Here is a 19,352-nt window from a genome sequence, read left to right as displayed (position 1 = left end):
CCATTGTGCTCTGATTGGTCATCTATCTGGGCATTAAGAATTGTGTTATGAGTTTGTGTCATCTCGTAACAAAGTAAAAGGGCTTGAATTCCAACGAGGCGTTTCAGGCAGGTGAGAAAAGTGGTCAACAACCAGGGCCGGATTAACAACATTTAGGGACCTGGGACTACAGCCATTCAAATTGCCACACAGTATTCACAGGCCATCTAGGAAATGTACCAATTTGGAACCACAATGAAATGCTATCCTAACCATCCCCCCCATACACAAATCAAGAACAAAACCATGCCACAACTATCCCATAATTATAGGCTGCATCCCTTTAATACTAGATCTACACAGAAATCTCCACGATGGGGCTTTTAAGATGTTTAAGTTGTTCGTATATAAAGTCTGGGACTTTGTGCCTCCTCTAAATAAACTTCCACTGCAGATTTATGTATTTATTTATTTGTTTGGGGGGAAATTCTGGATTAACCCCTTGAGATGTACCATCTCGTTTTCGAGGGGGTCCTCAATGTGATGCATGGTATGATGGTGGGGGAAACCGGAGTAAACCTACGCAGGCACGGGGAGAACATGCAAACTCCACACATAAAGGACCTGGAAGGACCGGGATACAAACCCATGCCTCAGGGCCTTCTTGCTGTGAGGCGACAGTGCTAACCACTGAATTCCATTGCCTTTTTGTTTGTAACAAAATATTCCAAGACTGATGACATCTGTCAAGTTTTTTTCCCGGAAGCCTTTTGCTGACAATGTTTTGACAGCTCCGTCTTTGTATTTGTCGGTATGAACACGTTGACTAGCCGAACAGTATGTAGGGTAGCTAAGAAATCGTTGATTTTTAGTTTGAGAGAATATTCTTACATACAGTTTGATTGCTATCTGACATTGCAGAAATCAGATTGTACTTGTATCATGATAGGCTATTGATACTTCCCAACACCAAGTAACCTGTGAGTAGACATGTTTTTAGCTTATTGGCTACCCAAGCCTACCAAATCGTGCCAGTTGCGTCTCTAGCATTGTGCAGCTCCATATGTCTGTGGAGCAGTTTTAGGCTACTAATCAACAGTGTTTTAATAGTCAGCATCATGACTTCCTATCTCAGAGGAATAAACTGGTTGAGTTCTTCCCAAATCTCGCTAAGGGGCATTGCACACAATGAATGGAGACCACCAACTCATTTTGAACTTTGACTGATTCATATTTAAATACTAGAGTGTGTGTTGTCTGCCAATGTGCGCCAGAATGTCTGTGGGTCATTGGAGTTAGAGAACCGCTGTCCTGCGCCTTGCTACAAGTCGAATTTTCACTAAATTTGGCACACATCATCTTCAGACAAAGCCTCTCGAAAGTTATTGGACAGATTTTTTATTTTTAAAACCATTCGTCCATTACAGCCTTTTGAATTCAACGGCAAAGGGCCAAACAGGAAGTGAGTTCACTCTGCTCTAAGAAAAAAGGAAGCTTCTTTTGTTGTTGAAACAGCAATCTTTCTTTATTCTAGTAAAGTGCATTAACGAAGCACGTGGAACCTACTCCAGATTCAGCTGTGCAGATCTGAACAACAAGCATCTCCAACTCTAGCCATATACAGTAGGGAAAATAAATATTTGAACCCCTGCCGATTTCACAAGTTTTGCCACTTGCAAAGAAATGTGTGATCTAAAATGGTAATGGTAGGTGAATTTTATCAGTGAGAAACAGAATATCAACAAAAAAATCCAGAAAACTGCATTTTACAACATTTATGACTTTATTTGCATTTGATGCAGAAAATAAGTATTTGAACCCCCAACCAAACAGCAAGAATGCTGGCTCACAATGACCAGTTATGTGCCCAAGAAGCACATAGATTAGTTCTCATTAGGTCTAACAAGGTACACCTGATCTCAACTGGTGACGTTTATAAAAGAAACCTGTCCAAAGAATCATATTTCACACCTTAAACCTCACCACCATGGGCAAGACCAAAGAGTTGTTCAAGGACGTCAGAGATAAGATCGTAGACCTGCACAAGGCTGGAATGGGTTACAAAACCATTGGCAAGCAGCTTGGTGAGAAGCAAACAACTATATGTGCGATTATTCGTAAATGGAAGCAACACCAAACAACTGTCAACCGCTCTAGGTCTGGGGCTCTGTGCAAGATATCCCCTTGTGCGGTATCAGTGATCATCCGAAAGGTGCAGAATAACCCCAGAACTACTCAGCTAGGGAGAGCTTGTGAATGATCTCAAGGCAGCTGGGACCACAGTCACCAAGAAAACCATTGGCAACACACTATGCCGTAATTTTTTGAAGGTCCCCCAGCTCAAGGAAGCACATGTACAGGGCCATCTGAAGTTTGCCAATGCACACTTGAATGAGGAGACAGGATGTGGTCAGATGAGACCAAAATCAAGCTCTTTGGCATCAACTTCGACCGTGTTTGAAAGGGGGAAGAATGCTGAATATGACCCCAAGAACACCATATCCACCGTCAAGCATGGCGGTGGAAACATTTTGATTTGGGGCTGTGCATCAAGGGGACTATGATGGGGCCATGTAACGTGGAATATTGGGCTTGTACCTCATTCCCTCCCATTAAAAACGCAACCTTAAGGATTTGGAGAGGATCTGCAAAGAGGAGTGGACCAAAATCCTCCTGAAGTGTAAACCTGGTCACCAACTACAAGAAACGTCTGATATCTGTGCTTGCCAACAAGGGTTATTCCACCAAGTACTAAAGGCCTCAATATACTTCTGCATCCCTCTCCGTCCTCGAAAAAAAATGGGTGGGCGGTGGATTCAGAAAAATTTGAACGTCCCCGTCGGCCCTACATACTACTCCGACGGCTATCCGTGCTGAAACCTATTCAGCGCCGGACCACTGGGTGGGGTAACGACTGTTTGACGAGGCCGGAGATACCCCATACCTCTTTGATAGAAGTCATGGATTGTTTTTCCTCCCCCCTCCCAGCTGTGACTGACCTGACATGTAGGCTACCTCCGAAAGTGTCAAGCAGGTGTCGTCACATGGGCCTTGGGGACATGTGGCTTAGTCACAATTAGCATGTCTAATGCTATATATTCACTTGAGAAGGCAAATGTATCTCCATCGTGGTGGTAATTTTTTTTGTGAAAAACATGGTAGAGATCTATAACAAAACGATATGCTTATAGAAACTATTATAAAACGATCCAATAAATGAATACGTTCTTATTTTCTTTGGTATTTTTGTCACATTTAGATTTGCAATGATTTTTGGGTAACCTAATATGTAGCCTATGGTGCGTGATTTTCCCCTTTATATCACTACATCACTATGACAACGCACTCACTCATTGTCGGCCACGAGGTGGTTGCCCTTGTCAATGAATGTGAAGTGAATGTGTCACTATGAAGCAAAGCATGCACACTTCGAACAAAATTACCCCCCAAACTCTGAGGAAAGGGCCAGAAAAATAAACCCACTGCAATCATCAAACCAATCAACATGCAGTGTTATAGTTATATCAGCCACACAACAAGAGCATGCATACACATACATGCCAATAAACATGATTCTGATTCTGACCTCAACATACAGTTGTGAGACTGCCTTTTCTACCATGAATATGATGAAACACATACAGGAGCACACTCACAGATCCTCTGCCTGGACACCTTTAATGCCCAATTTTCAAGAAGACGATCTTAGAGAAATCGTTGTGTGTGTGGTAGTCGTTTATTGTATAAATACCTCCTCCCGGCATTCCTCACATACAGCGAACGATGGAAACTAACAGACAATGGTTGATGGTAGAGCTGGACTAGTTTGAGTATAGCAGAGGACGTGCTTGTAGCAATTTTTTTGGGGCGACAACTACAACAAGAACAGGAGACAGAGGCGCAGGTGGTATGTACGTTTACTAGATTTTCCGCTAAATCAAGCGTTAGCGTATTCACAATAACTCTCAAAAGTGTGCTGCTAATGCTTAGACCAAAAACCCATTGAAACACATAATGCTAACAAGTACAATGTTATCGTGCTGATATGCCCTCACACGCCACCCTCATTGAGGCAAAAGTAATGTTTGCCTCAAATGTCTTTCACATGCCGTTTTATGTAAAGTCAGGCATTCTAAATAGGTTCTACACATACATGAAATACATATCCTATTTAATGGATGCAAAGTAATGCTGCCAGCATTACTCCGTAGCAAATTACGTTAGATGTCAGTTCAAGCTGGTTTTTCGAGGGTTTATATAAAATACGGTAGCAGCGCGGTGCGGCTTTGTAGTTTACCACTCGTACTAAAACATTTTGACAGAAAACAGGAAATGTGAGGTCCTGACATGTGTGATTCCGGAAATGATGTTGTTTGGAAATGATGCCGTAAGCTGGCCAATCACAGTCAAGGGGCTATCCGACTCTCTTCTCACTGTTAAAGTACACCTACCATTACAATTAGATCACACATCTCTTTGCAAGTGGCAAAACTTGCGAAATTGGCAGGGGTTCAAATACTTATTTTCCCCACTGTATACTGTTAAAGACACCTCCTAGGCTTTAAATGTAAATTAGCTCTTCTAATGCAAACAGGTCTGGCAACATTTTGTTGTTCTGTATGATAATCAGGTTTCTCTGACTGCTGCTGAGATGGTTCTCAAATGGCCTATCCGATTCACATGCTATAATACAGTCACTCACACCTCAGTTTGCTTCCTGACCCCAGGTGTCTGAGCAAATCCAGTGTGGGTACCTTTCCTTTATTACCATGATACGATTACCATTATGGATAGCAGCTGCTTGATCATAAATCTCATGTTCACTCACAGGATATACAATTTCTTACACTGACATCCTTTGGTCAAGTGGCATGAAACTGGCTAAGTTTGAAAAAAGATTTAGTTAACCAAACTAGATTTCTCCATAGGGTTGCTCTGTAATTCAGTTCCAGTGTGTGGTAATTGGTAGCTTGCAAAGTAGAAACTTCCAAGTAGCTTGTGGGTGTGTGTGTATGTATGTGTGTGTGTGTATGTATGTATGTTTGTGTGTGTGTGTGTGTGTGTGTGTGTGTATGTGAGTGTGAGTGTGAGTGTGAGTGTGAGTGTGAGTGTGTGTGTGTGTGTGTGTGTGTGTGTGTGTGTGTGTGTGTGTGTGTGTGTGTGTGTGTGTGTGTGTGTGTGTACATTTATATGGACCTTGTAGGGCCCAGGCCCTACCTACCTTTAAAGATCAAAAGTGTAACACATTTTCTTATCCATCAGTGGCCCCACATGTCATATACTGCCTGCTTTTGTCAGAGGGAACAGACAGTAAAGGGAGAGAACGGATTGTATCCATTGCATTTCAGATTGTTTTCTTTCTATGAGGCAGGCGTAATGTATCAGATGGGGTGCTAGGCTAGATCAATTAAAAATGTGTCCCATGGTCCAAGGTATATGAAAGAATATATATGCATATTTTGATGGTGATTCTTCATTCAGGGACACTATTGAGCCATCTAATGAAAGTCTTAAAATCTGTTTGTTTTGACATTTTCATGACATGGACAGGAATAAGTTGGGGTATTTTATTTTGTCAGCACAAATTTTCTAATGTAATTAGCATCTAAATATCAAAACCACTCTATTTGTTGTCTGTTTTAAAGCTCTATTCGAAACTAACATCTGAAATATAGAGCGATTACAAATCACCAGCACAACAAAATTCCATGCGCAGTTGGTGAACTTCAGCAACTTTAAAGTTTGTGAACTTCAGCAACTTTAAAATGTTTCAAACAATGAACAAGTAATGTCATTTACGAGATATAATATTTGTTTACTAGAGCTCTCGATGTTATCTATTACTACATGCACCAATACTTGTCTTCAATATTTACCCAATCTGCATCACTATGAATCAACCATATTGTTAGCATGATTTTCAGGTCTTTGGTTCTAAAGACTTTGACTCTTTTTGAACAACTACTTTAGCAATTTTTGTACAAGAATAAGTTTGGAATAGACCTGAAAATGACAAATGACAATACTTTAAAAAGTATTTTTCCTCCTTTCTATCATAATCTGATTCATAAATCATTCTGTCATGTTGCAGTCTAGTGTAATTCATTATCAACAACAATAGCAAATGATTACTGATGTCAAATGTCAGATGTCAGATGTCAGATAAGGTGTAAAATATTGTGCAAAATGTTATTGCAAGGGTAAACATGATTGTCCAGCCAAAACTTAATTTTTGAAACTTTCTAAATTTGCTCAAAATTGGCTGTAGAACAGTTCAAAAGTGCAGACGATCTTTATTTTCTTTTGCTTGCAGGACATGTTAAACTCCCCTAAACCCAGGTCGTATCATACCCATGCACTATAGCACACAGCTTGGGTATGATACAACCCTGAGTCTTTGGAAGCTGGATCACAGAAGCATCACAGAGGCAATGCACTCACATGAATCCTCTGTTCTCTTTCTCATTCTCCACTGATGAATCTTCTGTTCTGTTTCTCATTCTCCACTGATGAATCTTCTGTTCTGTTTCTCATTCTCTACAGATGAATCTTCTGTTCTGTTTCTCATTCTCTACAGATGAATCTTCTGTTCTGTTTCTCATTCTCTACAGATGAATCTTCTGTTCTGTTTCTCATTCTCTACAGATGAATCTTCTGTTCTGTTTCTCATTCTCTACAGATGAATCTTCTGTTCTGTTTCTCATTCTCTACAGATGAATCTTCTGTTCTGTTTCTCATTCTCTACAGATGAATCTTCTGTTCTGTTTCTCATTCTCTACAGATGAATCTTCTGTTCTGTTTCTCATTCTCTACAGATGAATCTTCTGTTCTGTTTGTCATTCTCCACTGACGAATCTTCAAATAAATCATAACTAACTAGCTCACTACCTTAGATTCATTAAGAACACATATACTGCTTCAAACATAATTTAGTAATCACTATTTACTTTACCTTGAAGAAATGAAAGACAGTTAACTGCACATTCAATACATACTGTATTAAATTACATAATTATACATTAATGTAAGACTTTGTAGATACTAAATAATACAATGTTGCTACAGAAATTCTACAACTAATATAATACACAGTGTTACAGTATAAAGAAAGCTAGAGAATGACAATGACACAATCACCTAATTAAATGACCTGCATATTTACTGTCAATTCATAATTAGGTTTCTATGGTTTAAATGTAACCCACCTGAGAAACAGAATAGGAAAAGGGAAAGAAAGAAGCCCATGGCAAGCAGGAGAAAAAAGGAAGGAGAGACTGATGAATGAAAGGGGGAACTGACATGTATAAGAGGAGGGAGGAGGAAGGTGGCTCACGTCTTAACACTTAACCCCTTCTTCATCCCTTACCCAGATTATCCAATCTGACTCACGATCTGCGCATTTGCTAATGAGATTAACCACTGGTTTGAACGTCCTCCATCCAAAAGTCGACTGGGGCTTTCCAGGATTTGAGGGATTGAGGAGCCAAATCTTGTCAGATTATATGTGATCCCTGCTCCAAGGGCAATTTAAAAATCAGATTTACCCTTGCCGTGAATCTCCACACTAAACTAAGGCTACGGAAGCAAAGATTTGTCACGGAAGATGAGCAATAGGACAAGCAGTTTGATGAGTTTACCATATTGTCAGTAGTATTACCATATTCAACCATTTAAGGAATATGGGCTTTTAAAGCCCTATCAACTGTTTTATTGGACTGAAAATGAGTGCTCAGACTCAAATGCTTTATGAGACACTTAAAGTAAACTAAATGAAAATCAACAACAATCTGAAAATAGGTCTGAAGTCTAAATTAATGTTTGTTTTCATGGGAAGCTGTTGCAGGTACCACATGACTCTGGTTAGTCCCTTCGAAAGAGCAGACCTGCGATGAGTTAGGGAATGCTCATACACAGATTTAAGAGCCAAGATTAAAAGCCTGAGATTTAATCATTTTAAGGGGGATCTGTATGCTCTCATATTGGCAACTCTATAAAATAGAGAGCAATTTCTATTACTCACACTCTGAATCATGCTATTTTTGTCGACAAAATCAATTACATCAGTTGTGAGTCAAAGTAAGACCTAAAAAGCCAATATGATTGAAGATAAGATCTATTGCACTCGACTGACAATGGATTTCACCTAAAAATGGTGAATGGTGAATTGGTGAATGTATCAATTTTAATAATATTTTCATCTCAGTTTCAGCTATCTGTGTTATTCTTTAAAAATGCAGTCTGTGATTCAGTTTCGCGTAAGGTTGTGCTCAACAGCCATTCAAATGACACCCCACCCTTACATGCTCCTAAAGCACTGTGTTGATAGGCTGCACTGTAAAATATTTCACCGTAATTTTACAGTAAATTACTGGCTACTAATTGCATTGATTTCACGGTAATTTTACAGTAATTAATTGTAAATATTTCACAGTAATGTACTGTACATGTTTTACAGTAATGAACTGTAAAAATTTCACAGTAAAATGCAATGCAACTACAGCAGTATATTGTAATTTCACAGTTGTCATGCCATTGGATTACTGTGATTTGGCAGTATGTAGCTGTGGAATTCCATCGTCTTGCTGTATATAAATTACAGTAATTGTCTATTTTTAATGTAAAAGTAATGCCGGTAGCCAGAAATGTACTGTGCACACAGCAATACAATCACATTGACACAGTGCACACAGCAATACAATCACATTGACACAGTGCACACAGCAATACAACCACATTGGCACAGGGCACAGCAATACACAGCAATACAATCACATTGACACAGTGGTTAAAGAACTTGCAGTTCGTGTAAATACTAACTTCTACTGAAAGCCCAAATCTAGATGCTGATGATGGGGCACTTGTCATCACTTAAGGATATTCTTTAAGGGACATATTCTTGTCTGAAAGTAGCAAACTATCTAGCTAACAGTATAACAATAGCATACATGGCACTGATTAAAGCTAGGAGTTTGACAAAATGATATTTGAGTGATACATTTGGTGATATAATGATAGGTGAGTTTACCTTTCCTTCACGTGAAAGGAGATGTTATACAGTAAATCTACCCATAAAAAAACAGTCCTTCATAATGTTGCTTTAAATATAACAATATGTGTAATTGTGAAATAAAATGAAACGTTTTCTTTTTTTTATAAAACCAAGAAATGAACCTTACATCAACATCCCCTTAATTCGAGTGAAAAAAAGGTCTATTTACTAGGGGATTGTTTTTATGCTCATGTCATGCAGAGCAACATGTTGTTTTTGCATTTACCAGAGAAATGTAAACAACTGCCAAATGGCCCTGAAACAGAGCAACATTGCAAAATGTGGCAGAACTGTTATGTGAACAAAATGAATGTGGGATGGCATGTTCATAGTCAAAGTGCATTTTGCATTTTGTGCCACAAAAGTATGAATGTTGGCGTAGGGTATCTATTACGTGGACAGAATGACTTTTGTCTCTAGAGGTAATTCTGTTTTGTCCACAAAGTGACAAGTGCATTTGGCCTTTTGTCCACAAAATGAAAAGCAGTCAATACAGTGCGCCGCATGAATAATCTGTTTTGTTTTCTGTACACAAAATAAGGCCCTCTCTTCGGTATTTTGGTGGACTGCTAATGAGTTTGTGTTTTTGGTGAACAAAAGGCATTACGGTGTTTCATAATAAATTCATGCGCTCGTATCACAGAATGCATTCTGTCTACGAAAAAAAGTCTGCTACACTTGGCGCCCCATTGAGTACAACATAGCCTATTCGTTATCTTTCTATATTTTATTTCAATTTTTTTTCTAAACACAAAATACGAACAGAGAGCAAAGGTGATAAACTGGAATCACGTTACAGATTAAAAATGACTTTTATTGTACTTCTGTACACCATCATACATAGGTGTCCAACCATTCAAATAAATTTTTATGCTTCACAGGATCACAAAGGTTCTGTAAAACATAAGGCATGTACACCATATTTATCAACCATATTCAAGGCTTTAAGGAGAGCCTCAAGGACCTTGACAAAAGACTACTTATCCCCTCCTTCCCCTTTCTTAACTTATTGGATTAGTCAGGTACTATAGTGTTTAAGGGTAGAGAGTTACAAGCATTCGCTAATCCAAACATTTGCTCCTGGAAGATGATCAGGATTTACAAGATCTTTCCCTCATTTCTCTCTAAGTGGTTTATAGTCCTATATAAAGAGAATTCCCCCACTGCTCGGGTGCATTTCTCATGGTTGCAGGTGAAAAGTGCACACTGCCGTAAAGATGTCTAAGGACTTCTACCTATATGAGAACATCTCAAAAGTCAGCCCTTTTGAGGGCCCACAGTATCACTTGGCTCCAAAATGGGTGTTTTATCTTCAGGCAGTGTTCATGGGCTTTGTGTTTTTCTGCGGAACGCCACTCAATGCTACCGTACTGCTCGTCACGGCTAAATACAAGAAACTGCGGACGCCTCTGAACTTCATCTTGGTAAATATCTCTGTTGCAGGTTTCATCTTCGATGTGTTCTCCGTCAGTCAAGTGTTTTTGTCCAGCCTAAGAGGATATTTCTTTCTGGGTCATACGATGTGTGCTCTCGAATCTTCAATGGGAACAATAGCAGGTATGTCAGAAGAGCTTCATTTGTATGTTTTTTTTTGGTTCCATGTTGTAATTAACTTGCATTGTACTAGCTAAAATATGATTTAGCTATCTATCATCACCATCTCCTAACTGAGCTTTTGGGTAGGAAACAAAAACTTAGAATATAGAATAATAAAAAAAAAAAAACAATGTGTTGCCTTCCAGCATTGGTAACAGCATGGTCGCTTGCTGTCCTGGCATTTGAGAGGTATTTGGTTATCTGCAAACCACTTGGGAATTTTAAGTTTGGGACGAGCCATGCCCTAGCTGGAGTGGGCTTCACCTGGGTGATGGGTGTCGGGTGTGCTGCACCACCTTTTTTCGGCTGGAGCAGGTTGAGTAGAAAAAAAGAAATGAGATACATTTGTGGTGAAGGATACCAATCTCCAACATCTGACATGCAAATCCTTCTTAGGCCTCTTTGCAGCCAAATGTTATCTGTTATTTACATACATACAAATCTGGCTTTACGACTTTTTTCACCTCACCATTTTTCACCGAACCATCTGCAGGTATATCCCTGAAGGCTTGGGCTGCTCTTGTGGACCAGACTGGTACATGACTGGGACAGAATACAACTCGGAGAGCTACACATATTTCCTGATGGTTACGTGCTTCTTTGCCCCCCTGCTCTGCATCGTCTTCTCCTACTCACAGCTTCTGGGTGCCTTGAGAGCTGTAAGTTCTTCCCCTGATCATATTCTAAGAAGAGAAATATTCCCATGGATGAATGAATGTACTGTTTTACAATCTTCCAGGCATAAAATGGGTATCGCTAGTACACTTCAAATGATGTCTCTGGTTATCCGTTTGTGTTATTTTAGGTGGCAGCTCAACAGGCTGAGTCAGCTTCGACCCAGAAGGCAGAGAAAGAGGTGTCCAAGATGATCATTATGATGGTGATGTCTTATCTGATTTGTTACACGCCCTATGCAATAGCTGCAATGTACTACACCCTTGATCATGAGTCAGAGAAGGACTACCGTCTGGTTTCCATTCCCGCTCTTTTCTCCAAGAGCTCCTCTGTTTACAACCCCTTTATCTACTGCTTCATGAACAAACAGGTAAGTCTTCTCCCATCGCAAATTCATATACACAACAGCAGTTAATCCCTCACTCAGACAAACAAACATTTGTCATAATCTCGGGCAAGCAGTGGATCTTGTCAGTTTCTTTAACCGTATTCATATTTCTTCAGTTCAATGCATGCATTATGGAGACCGTGTTTGGAAAGAAGATTGAGGACGGCTCAGAGGTGTCCAAAACGGAGGTTTCCTCTGTGGCTTAGGATACAATTCAGACCTCCCTTGATACACTCACTTGGAAAAAAACTAATTTGCAAATTCAATTTTGTTCATTTAATCCGACTTTTAGCACAACACTGAAACCGATGAGGTTGAATTACAAAGTTCAAAAGTGGGATTTCTTTGTTGTACAATGAACTTGTATCGCATTGGCTGTTCTATAAAAGATTTTTAGATTTGGAAGATGTCACATTATTCAAAGACCCAAACTCAGCAAGCCCCAGGCAAGACACCGGGTGCCCTGATCATGTTGGATATACTGTACATCTACATACAATGCTTTGATGACTTAAGATGTTGAGTGATGGTTTCTCTCGTGACCACCTCTCAATGTCATTTTTCTAGGCCGATTTCGTTACAGATATTAGTAAAACTACAATATGAAAATAAAATAAAAATAGATTTTTTTTGTGGAACATTTTTCTTTAAGTGTCCACATTTTTTTGTTGAATGCTGAGCATGTATCTTCCACATAAACAGTCAATGTTGACCATGAGTGTTTTATCTAACGGCTGTACAGCAGTATCACTGACCAACGAGATGCACAGAGATGAGCTTGCAATAATGAATCCTCAATACAAAGGATCAAATCAAATGGATAAGCCAAATGTTTCAGCAGTTGTTTTATTGAAAACAGTGTTCTCAGTACCAAAATGCCATGATTGCTTAACTCTCCACTGATGGGTAAATTCACACAGACATTAAACAAAAGACAAACTTTAATCAGAATGTGACAGTTCTGGCAATACGTTCTTGTAAAGAATTCAATTTAATCCTTATACAGATTATTTTATGTTTCATACAATATTCTATCTATTGTGAGTCTTGTGTATCGGGGTAAATTCAAGTGTAGTGTTTCCATTGGGAAAGTGTTCTAACTACATTGTAGTGGTAACTTCAACTGATAACTGTTCAGATCAAATTGAGTTGTTGCTGTTTACAAGGGTGTCAACAGTAGTAAAAGATAACAAAGAGGTGCCACAAGAATATACAGGAGGTGGGAGGATCCTAACAGAGTCCAACAAAACAAACAGGGTTTCTGAGTTTCAGCATATGACAAACGGTCTTTAGAGTCTATATACAAACTGAAAACTGAACATTTCAAATGAACACTGAGTTTAAAGATTTGTAACACTGCCTGTAATAGTAAGCTAAACCATTGTCAACTTGGTTACAGGTTACAAAATACACAACATAATGTAATATAATAATAAATCCAACAAAAACATTAAATGCCATCACAATCAATCTAAATAAAATTGTTAAGTGTTGTAACAGGACCTCATATAAAATAAATTATGTTCAGTAACAAAACACCTTTAAAATGCTTGTAATTCACAAAACAGAAACCAAAAACAAAAAATTAAAACTCATCATGCCTTACTAATGCTTCTCCAAAATCTGTAGCTTGACTTCCAACAAACAAGTCATATTTGTTAAGGATCTCTTCTTTGGTGAGTTTTCCATCCTATAAGAGAAAGAAAGCGATGAGAATCACACAGGAATACAACTTGTCTCCACACTGGCTAACTATAGAATTGTTTTATGTCAGCTAAACAAATTAATAAAGGATACATTTTCCATCCCTACAAGAACAATAGAAATCCCACCTTGTTGGAGTCCGATTCATATACAAGGTGTTTAGCCTCAGCCTCAGCGTGGTCATAGTCGGCTGGAAGGATCCAGTCCATTGTCTCCTCCCTATCCATCTTTCCATCCTTGTTTTTGTCCCTGAATTCGGAAAACTGCTCCCGCTCCGTGGCCACCCAGTCTGGCTCATCCATCTCATCCTCATGATTGTACATGTCACCTAGGAGACAAAGAAAGGAAACGTCACCACAGATTACTAGGAAGTACAAGTACTGCTGAAAAAGCTCCTCTTTTGGTAGAAGCTTTCAACCAACCTCCAATAATCACACAGTAGAAACACTGCACTGATACTGGTGTGTCTGCAATTTTTTTATCACAATTAGTATGTTCGAATAAGACCAAATCAACATGGGTTAATACCCACTTAAATGGGCATTTTTAATCAGTTGACAAGCATCACGCCCACCCTTCTATTAAATAGGACAACCACTTTTTGGACAAAGATCAAGTATGGGAAATCTAATAAACAAAACCACATCAGCAGTCTCATTACGGGGTGTTCTTAAATTAACCAAGCAGTACCAGAATTTATAGTAGTTCACATTTCAGCTAAAGTAAGCCAGTTCGATGTTAGTTGCAGTTAAAATAAAAAGCCTGTAGTCTACAATAGGTTGTTATTAATGTGCAGCCTGAATTTTACCACACCGCAAATACATCTTTGACTGGCTTTTCCACCGTTCTGAAGAGAAAGTGCAATAAACTTCAAAGGCATTTTAACATCAACATAGGTTCATTCGGAACACTGAACAATGACACGCCATACTTAATGTAGTATCATTGCAGTATTACTCTGATGAGTTCATGATACTGATGACCTGACTCATTCATTGGTTGCCCCATCTGATGTGTCACTTCCTTGTTTCAGTGAACCCTACCAGGCAAAGACAGGAAATGCTGTTGCTTTCACAACAGTTCCAGTTATTACTGCGGACAAGCCTACACTAGCCAAATATGTGGATATAGTAACTATCTGGCACTCTTTGATGTCCCATCAGATTAGTACAGACTTGTGCATTGACAAAAGTAGTGTCTGGATATCCATGTTCACATGTCTTCCTCTCATGGCCTCTCATAACTAATGAACATACCCTGTCTGTTAACATTATGTAGGTTTATACCATTTTTAAAGTTAGTATGGAGCTAGTTTATTTTAATCATTCATTCATTATTGATCTTTTATGGCCATGTGAGAAATAAAACACACTTGTGAATCCTACGAGCCATCTAGGCTATTAAGTTCTCCATTTTAAGCTCCATGTCAGAATCCCACAAAAATGGAGGAGCAGTTCTGACAGAACAACGGCACTATACATATCAAGCAAGCTGGTCTCTATCAGTGCCAACTGTACTGGTTTTTGCAAAGCAAATCTCTAGACTGATAGCTTTCCAGATTAAGCTACTTTTGCCGGGTGATTCAGGCCGTTGGCTCTGTGGAACGCCTTGAGACAATGTCAATTGTTGATGGCGCTATATATAATAATTATATTATATATTTAAGCAATATAGCACGAGTGAGAGTGGGGTAGGTAAGGGATAATCCCACGGGTGGTGTTCGGCCGTAGCCACCGAGGCCGCAGGCTGATCGCGGAGTGATTTCGCGGAGTGATTTATTATTAGCTGTGAAAAGTCCCAAACTGTTGGTATGTTGACGGATAATCCAACTCATGGAACGTCTCTCGTCCAATCAGAAACAGCTAAATAACGCGATAGAACCCAATTGTTTTATAAAATAATATAATAATTACAATTGAACTGAATAGTTTGGGGGGGGTCCACAATGCCTCTATAATACTCCAGACTACACAAATCATAATGGAAAAGGCACAAATCAACACAAACAAAGTACCCTGATTTAGTTTGACTTTCATTAGGATTATGAGTTGAAGGGGTACTACATGGCTGAAGTTTTGCTTGCTGATGGCCAGAATATAGCTCACCCAAGAATGCAAATCACAATGACACATGACACTGATGCATATTCAATACTGTAAAGGAACAGCAGCACTGTCAAATGTCTCGGTTGCATCTCTTACTACCACCAGCATTTTATCAGCAATACAACTGAAGTCCAATGAATTTTACAAGCATAGAGTAAGATGAATGTACTGTTTCAGATACACATTCATGTATGAGGAAACAGATAAGCGTAAGCAAACAAAGAAGGAACTCCATATTGCTGCATTCTAAAATACTGCATCTTATTCATTGGCCCCATTACTTACCAATATACTCGTCCAAATCAATGAATCCATCGCCATTTTTGTCAATGTCTTCCATTGTTTCCTAGTGTTAAGAAAACAGTGACTGCATTTAGTTGTAGAAAGTATTTCTGCAATATTTCGTCATTTAGATTTACATTTTGTCATTTAGCAGACACTTTTATCCAAAGCGAATTACAAGGATGTATACACATTTTACACTGATGGCACACTGCACAACAGGAGCAATAAGGGGTCGCTTCGACAGGGAATCGAACTACAACCTTCTGATTACTTAACGACTTCTCTACCTCCTGTACCACTGTCGCAATATGCCATACAATTTGTACTGACTAAACATTCTGCCTTACCATCACCACGATCTCCTTCATATGATCATACTCCTCCGGGTGAAGGAAGGCAGTGAACTCCTCCTTATCTGCGATGTGGTCTCCATTCTTATCAGCCATTTGAAAGCGTCTCTCATCCCTGGCCATCATGTGCTTGTAGTCGTAACCATCATCAGGCTCCGGGTCCTCTGTGGGATCAGAAGACATTTAAACCAACCAACTTAACACCAGCAAAAAGACCCACATTCTTGGGATTAGCCAAATGTGAGGACAAGTCAGACTGGAACAACTGTAGTCAAGTGCCTGACATGATGATGAAATGAACTCTTCAGCACAATATTTTCGCAACCCTCCTCCTCACCTAGGTAGGTACCATAAGTCACATTCTTGTACTCATCCCAGGAAATCATGCCATCATTGTTGAGATCAAAGTCGTTCCACTGCCTGTCCACATTTTCATAAATGTACTTTTTCTGAGCTTTCTTGATCCAGGCTTTGAGCTCTGCCTCTGTTACCAAGCCATCCTGATCAGCATCAATTTTGTTCACAATTTTGCTGTGAGTAAGAGATCAGAACAAAGATGATTAACGAGAAAAAAAACCTCTTAAAATCACAAAACTACATTCACAGATTACTTTCATCCAAAGCTTTCAACAGTTTCAAAAAGACCACAAGCCCAGACCAATTATGAGTTTATATGCTCAGTATGCCTCACAAAGGTGTTACACAAACTACAGTGGTTACACATGCAGTATGCACATTCAAATGCAGTGGAATAGCATATAAATCATTTAGGAAGTTGGCTATGTTTGTGTCCACACAATGCACTACTTCTCTGGGCTAACACTTAGGTCATTCTATCATCACTGTGAAACGATAATTTATTTATATTTCAAAATTCTATTTCATACTAATTCAGGTCAAGAAGTGTTGGGAATTCAGTGTTACGTTCTTAGTCATACAGAATCAGGCCATTCAAATGTGCAATAGTAACTTTCTCTAACTTTGAAAGCTGAACAGAAAGTGTAGAAATGCAGGTCTGCTAATCCCAAATCTTTCTGTATCAGTGATATTTTGATCTTTAGATGTCTGACAGAATTTGTACATGAACATCCATTCTGCTCAAATCATACATGTCCTACAGATGCGTTTCTTACCCTAGCCTGTCTTTGCTCTCCTCAGGAGTGAGGTCGTCAAATGTCTTGGCCTCGGCCTCTCCCAGGAAGGCATCATGGTCATACTCAAAGTTATCTGCATCATCATGCTCCTTGCTGCTAAGCATGGGATCATGATGGGTGCGATCCTTCTTCTCTGTGGGTTTGCTGGTGGCGTAGACCACACACAGGGCAAAACACATCAATAATGGCCTTATCTCCATCCTCAGGACCTGGACATGACACACAGAAACATCAACATCAAAACAGGCACATTTGTGAAAAAGTTAGAAAAGCCTACCAGTCAAAACATTTAAATTAATGGTTTACCAGTAGACAATTTCCCAGGCCTAAGAATGCAAACAGTTACTCTTGATTGAACTTTCATTAAAAACTCTCACCCTCAGCAACCTAATTTCTCAACTGAGACATGACAACAACAATGTGACAAAAGGACATGGGAAGGAAAATGTTATTTTCAGTAATGTAACAGGAAACCATAAAATCCTCAGTGCTGGTACAGGAAATAAGGGTCTGACATTGCACCAGTTGACGAGCCAAGTTTGGATCCTATCTTTGTTAAGTATGGGGTAATCTATGTACACAGACGCACAGCGGAGTACTTTTGTTGTTCTAGTTGTTCCAGTCTAACGAGTCCTCACATTTTACTTTATCAAAAATGTGAGACCGTTTCCTGGTGTTTAGTTTGTTGGTTTAAACATATTCTAAACTCACAGAGGATCCAGAAGAACTTTTTGGAACACAGCCGTATAATAACTAAGGTTAACAACTTTCAACAGTAAAATTGCAACTGTGAGTTTGGTTTGTACTGTAGGCTTATCAAATACACCTCCGGTTGCTCTCATAAATACCACCATAGACTATGTTTAATGTTGCAACCTACAACCAGCCAATTGTCTTTTCACAGACTGCACTCTAGAGCCCCTCTGGGTGGTGGTGCTGTTGGGGTTGTTTTCTTTACACAGCTTCTTCTGGCTTTACACAGACTATTTTTGTAGCCTGTGTGCCCTTAAGTTAACACAGGTGTTAAAGCTTGCTGACGGTATGCTTCTGCAGACAACGGACCATCTTTATTTGGGGTTTCAATATCCCAGTCACACACGGAGGACAAACCTTTCGCATTGTAAATGGTCATGTAGGTTGAGATACGTTGAAAATTAGTCTTGTAAGTGATCCCACGGTAACACCAAGAGTTTTTTTCGACCAACGTCAGGTTTGCTACATGAGCTGCATGGCGATTTTTTTTTTTAACAGAATGGTTGTTCTAAACAAAAGAGGCACAACGCATTAAATCCACAAGTAATGAGACAGTCAACCGATCCAAAGCAAGAGGCCGGAAAGCGATAGTGATGCAACAAAGTACACAGTAAAGCTGTCGGCGTCGCTGCCAGCAGTCAATGGGCCGGCCGGGGTCACTTTTAGCAACTCAAACAGCTGTGAATGAAAGGGTGACGTTAGGCCTATTGCACATCACAAGGTTCTCTACTTGAATGTGGCAGAATATTAGGGCATTTTAACGTGCCGGACCTGTAAATGACCCAGTCATCGCCACCCAATCGGGACAAGAGACCAGACACGCAAAAATGCCAGGCAATATCAAGCGTTTCTCGTAGGTAATATGATAATTTTACTTACCGGGGTGACTGTTTTCGGTTCAAAGAACGATGCTTCGGCTAGATGAGCACCCAATACATGCACACCCCTAAATCGCTCTATTTCCTTGAGAGTGGAAACTAGTATCCAATGATATTGCAGACTGAACTGTATTGCTTTTTCATTGGTCCACTTCAGCAAGTCGGCGAGGGTATGCAATTGCAGCCTATGTTTTTATTAAGCGATGAACCAACGCAACTGCTTTCATTGGTTTGTCTAACTATGCGCTGTTTTCTTTAACCAATCGGAATAGGTTGATGCATGTAAACGATTTTGGAGTTGCGTCCAATGTCTTAAATAAATGTTGTCTCATTCTGAGACGTCTGATTGGTCAGGAGTTGCCACGTATCCAAATTCAAGACATTAGTCAGGTCTAACCATGCTGCAATCTATGTGTAACTGTTAGACGTTTTGACA

General features: G+C 39.5%; 2 protein-coding genes across 2 annotated transcripts; one reads left to right on the top strand and one right to left on the bottom strand.

The window, feature by feature from the left end:
- Positions 1 to 10,245: 10,245 nt before the first annotated feature.
- Positions 10,246 to 11,893, top strand: opn1sw1 (opsin 1 (cone pigments), short-wave-sensitive 1; the record flags this gene model as incomplete). The annotated part of the gene is made up of 5 exons (XM_080851187.1): positions 10,246 to 10,585; positions 10,771 to 10,939; positions 11,118 to 11,283; positions 11,430 to 11,669; positions 11,804 to 11,893. The coding sequence occupies 5 exons, from the start codon at positions 10,246 to 10,248 to the stop codon at positions 11,891 to 11,893; spliced, it is 1,005 nt and encodes a 334-aa protein (XP_080707313.1).
- A 643-nt stretch (positions 11,894 to 12,536) lies between these two features.
- Positions 12,537 to 18,955, bottom strand: calua (calumenin a). The gene is made up of 7 exons (XM_080850919.1): positions 18,918 to 18,955; positions 17,265 to 17,494; positions 16,469 to 16,662; positions 16,129 to 16,295; positions 15,782 to 15,842; positions 13,520 to 13,719; positions 12,537 to 13,377 (listed from the first exon to the last, which is right to left on the bottom strand). The coding sequence occupies exons 2-7, from the start codon at positions 17,483 to 17,485 to the stop codon at positions 13,273 to 13,275; spliced, it is 948 nt and encodes a 315-aa protein (XP_080707045.1). The 5' UTR covers positions 17,486 to 17,494; positions 18,918 to 18,955; the 3' UTR covers positions 12,537 to 13,272.
- Between the last annotated feature and the right edge of the window lie 397 nt (positions 18,956 to 19,352).

Source organism: Sprattus sprattus (genome assembly GCF_963457725.1).
Source record: "Sprattus sprattus genome assembly, chromosome: 14".
Taxonomy (NCBI): Eukaryota; Metazoa; Chordata; class Actinopteri; order Clupeiformes; family Clupeidae; genus Sprattus; species Sprattus sprattus.
Note: the sequence above shows the minus strand (reverse complement) of the source record. Positions and strands in the feature narration are given on the sequence as shown.